At 33.6% G+C, this 2207-nt stretch overlaps 1 protein-coding gene across 1 annotated transcript; it reads left to right on the forward strand.

Annotated features, from left to right (window-relative positions):
• Positions 1-360: 360 nt before the first annotated feature.
• Positions 361-1958, forward strand: LOC112006075 (probable polygalacturonase; the record flags this gene model as incomplete). The annotated part of the gene is given in 2 exon segments (XM_065765236.1): positions 361-824; positions 1644-1958. Coding segments are annotated over 2 exon segments (327 nt in total), but the record flags the coding sequence as incomplete, so codon positions are not given.
• Positions 1959-2207: the final 249 nt, after the last annotated feature.

The raw sequence follows: 2207 nt of genomic DNA on the forward strand, positions 1-2207 counted from the left end.
TATGTAATTCATTCATATAACAACAATACAAGGGTCTTATTAACGGAACACCGAAAAGTGTTTTTGTTATGAAATCGTTTTTGACTAATTTACAAAGTGTAGACCTAATGGAACTAACTTTCTAAGTTCTCTATATCAATTTATACTAATTTTTATTATATTTTTTTACAACTTATTAAAAATAAATTATGGTGGAGCGATCACTGCTTTCACATACGTTATTTTGAAGAAGAAAAAAAGTGCAGTGTTTATGAGTAGGATACAAAAGTTTGTGCAACTAGGGTGAGTACATCAAATGCATCCTCTCATTTTTGTCCTTGTACTAATGAAATTCTTAACATATGTAAGAAAACAAGTACACTATTCCAACACTGTCACTGGAATTTTGAGTCGCTCTTTTTTTTTTCAATCTCACTAATTGAGGGCCGTTTCAAACAATATTGTCGGCTAGAGACGTTATTAATCATATTGAAGCAGAGAGTAATTACCCATTAGTGGCAATAAATATTATTATTATATTCCATTTGCACTTTGCTGAGCTTGATTTTTGCTTGTATGCATGGAAAGCTGTCATTTTTATCTACTACTATTGTTTTCCTTGCCATATATAAAGCATTGATTTTTAGTGTCTTTTACATAATTAATGCTTATAATAAGCACCCACCTATACTTACAGAGAGCTCCCCTGTTTTTGTGGGTGCTTCCTCTTCTTCTTCTTCTTCTACTTCGTTTCCCTACTGTTTCTCTGCTGCAGTTTGGACTTCAGAACCTGTTCTTGTCTCTTTGGTCACTGCTTCTGAGGCTTTTGTCCCATGAAGATGCTAGTAAGTACGTTTCTTTTTTCTTTTTATTTTTCTGGTTTTGTCATATTTTTGCCCCCCCCCCTTTTTTTTTTAATTGTTGTCTTTTTTCCAAATCTGGAATTTCAGAACTTGATTGTTTGTGTTTGATTTTAATTGCTGTTTTTTTTTTTTTTTTTTTTTGGTTCAAGTTTATTTTTTGGTTGGTGGGTGTTGCAGATATTTGCTATCATCGATGGGAGGGGTGGTGGGATTCGGTGCTAATCACTTTTGTATTCTTTCTATGCGTATTAATGTCTTTGGTTTTGTTCTAATATTGATATTTGAGAATGATTATATTTTATATACCGATTACATGATGTAATCAAATTGGTCATGGACTTGCAGACTTATTTTATTTTATTTTATTTTTTTTAAGTCGAAGTGGAAATTTGCTCATTTGCCTGCTGATTGAATTTCTCAAAGTATCAACTTGTTCCAAAGTTGTCCATTTTATAAGTTCTTTTTTTTTTTTTTTTTTTTCAGTATAGAAATGCACATTACATTTGTTTGCCATCATGACAATACAATGGGCACATATTCTAGTTGCACATACTGGGTGCGTGTGAGTGTTTGTTTTATATATAGGTTTGTGAAAATTTTTAATTCACTTTGGAATTTTGCATTGATACTGTTTTACATAGCAGATTTATATGTTCTTTGAAATTCATTAATGGCATGAGTCTTTTGGTCTTGAAATTCTTCATTTTAGTTGCTCTTATTTTCTGATTCCCTTTCAAAATTTGTATTTGTTGAAAATGTTCTGAAACCAGTGGCTTTCCATTTTTTTTTTCCGCCATGCAGGTGGCGCTGCTCTTGCTACTGACATTGAGCAATGCTGTCAAAATTAATGGTGAAGAGGATGGACAGTGTGATTATAAGCTGACATTGGAACCAAGACCCCATAGTGTGACCATATCTGAGTTTGGTGCTGTGGGAGATGGTAAAACATTGAATACCATTGCCTTCCAGAATGCCATTTTTTATCTCAAGTCCTTTGCTGATAAGGGAGGTGCTCAGCTTTATGTGCCTCCGGGAAGGTGGCTTACAGGAAGCATCAACCTTACCAGCCACCTTACACTCTTCTTAGAAAAAGGTGCTGTCATTCTTGGATCTCAGGTAGTCTTCTACTCCTTGCTTTTCTCCAAATTTTTATTTAGTGCAAAACTTAAGTGTTGTTTGTACCTTAAGTTTTTTTTAATTTCAATAATATGGCTGTATTGAGTATTGACCAATGCAGCATAAAAGATGTTATCTTGCCCCGGTGATAATAAATTCAACTATGTGACTCATTTGCTAATGCAGCCACATGGTTGAATATAATTGAGGAACCTAAGGCACAACACCTAAGGAGTTGTATCTAAGTTT

This window comes from Quercus suber, unplaced genomic scaffold, assembly GCF_002906115.3.
Source record: "Quercus suber isolate HL8 unplaced genomic scaffold, Cork oak 2.0 scaffold_617, whole genome shotgun sequence".
Classification (NCBI taxonomy): Eukaryota; Viridiplantae; Streptophyta; class Magnoliopsida; order Fagales; family Fagaceae; genus Quercus; species Quercus suber.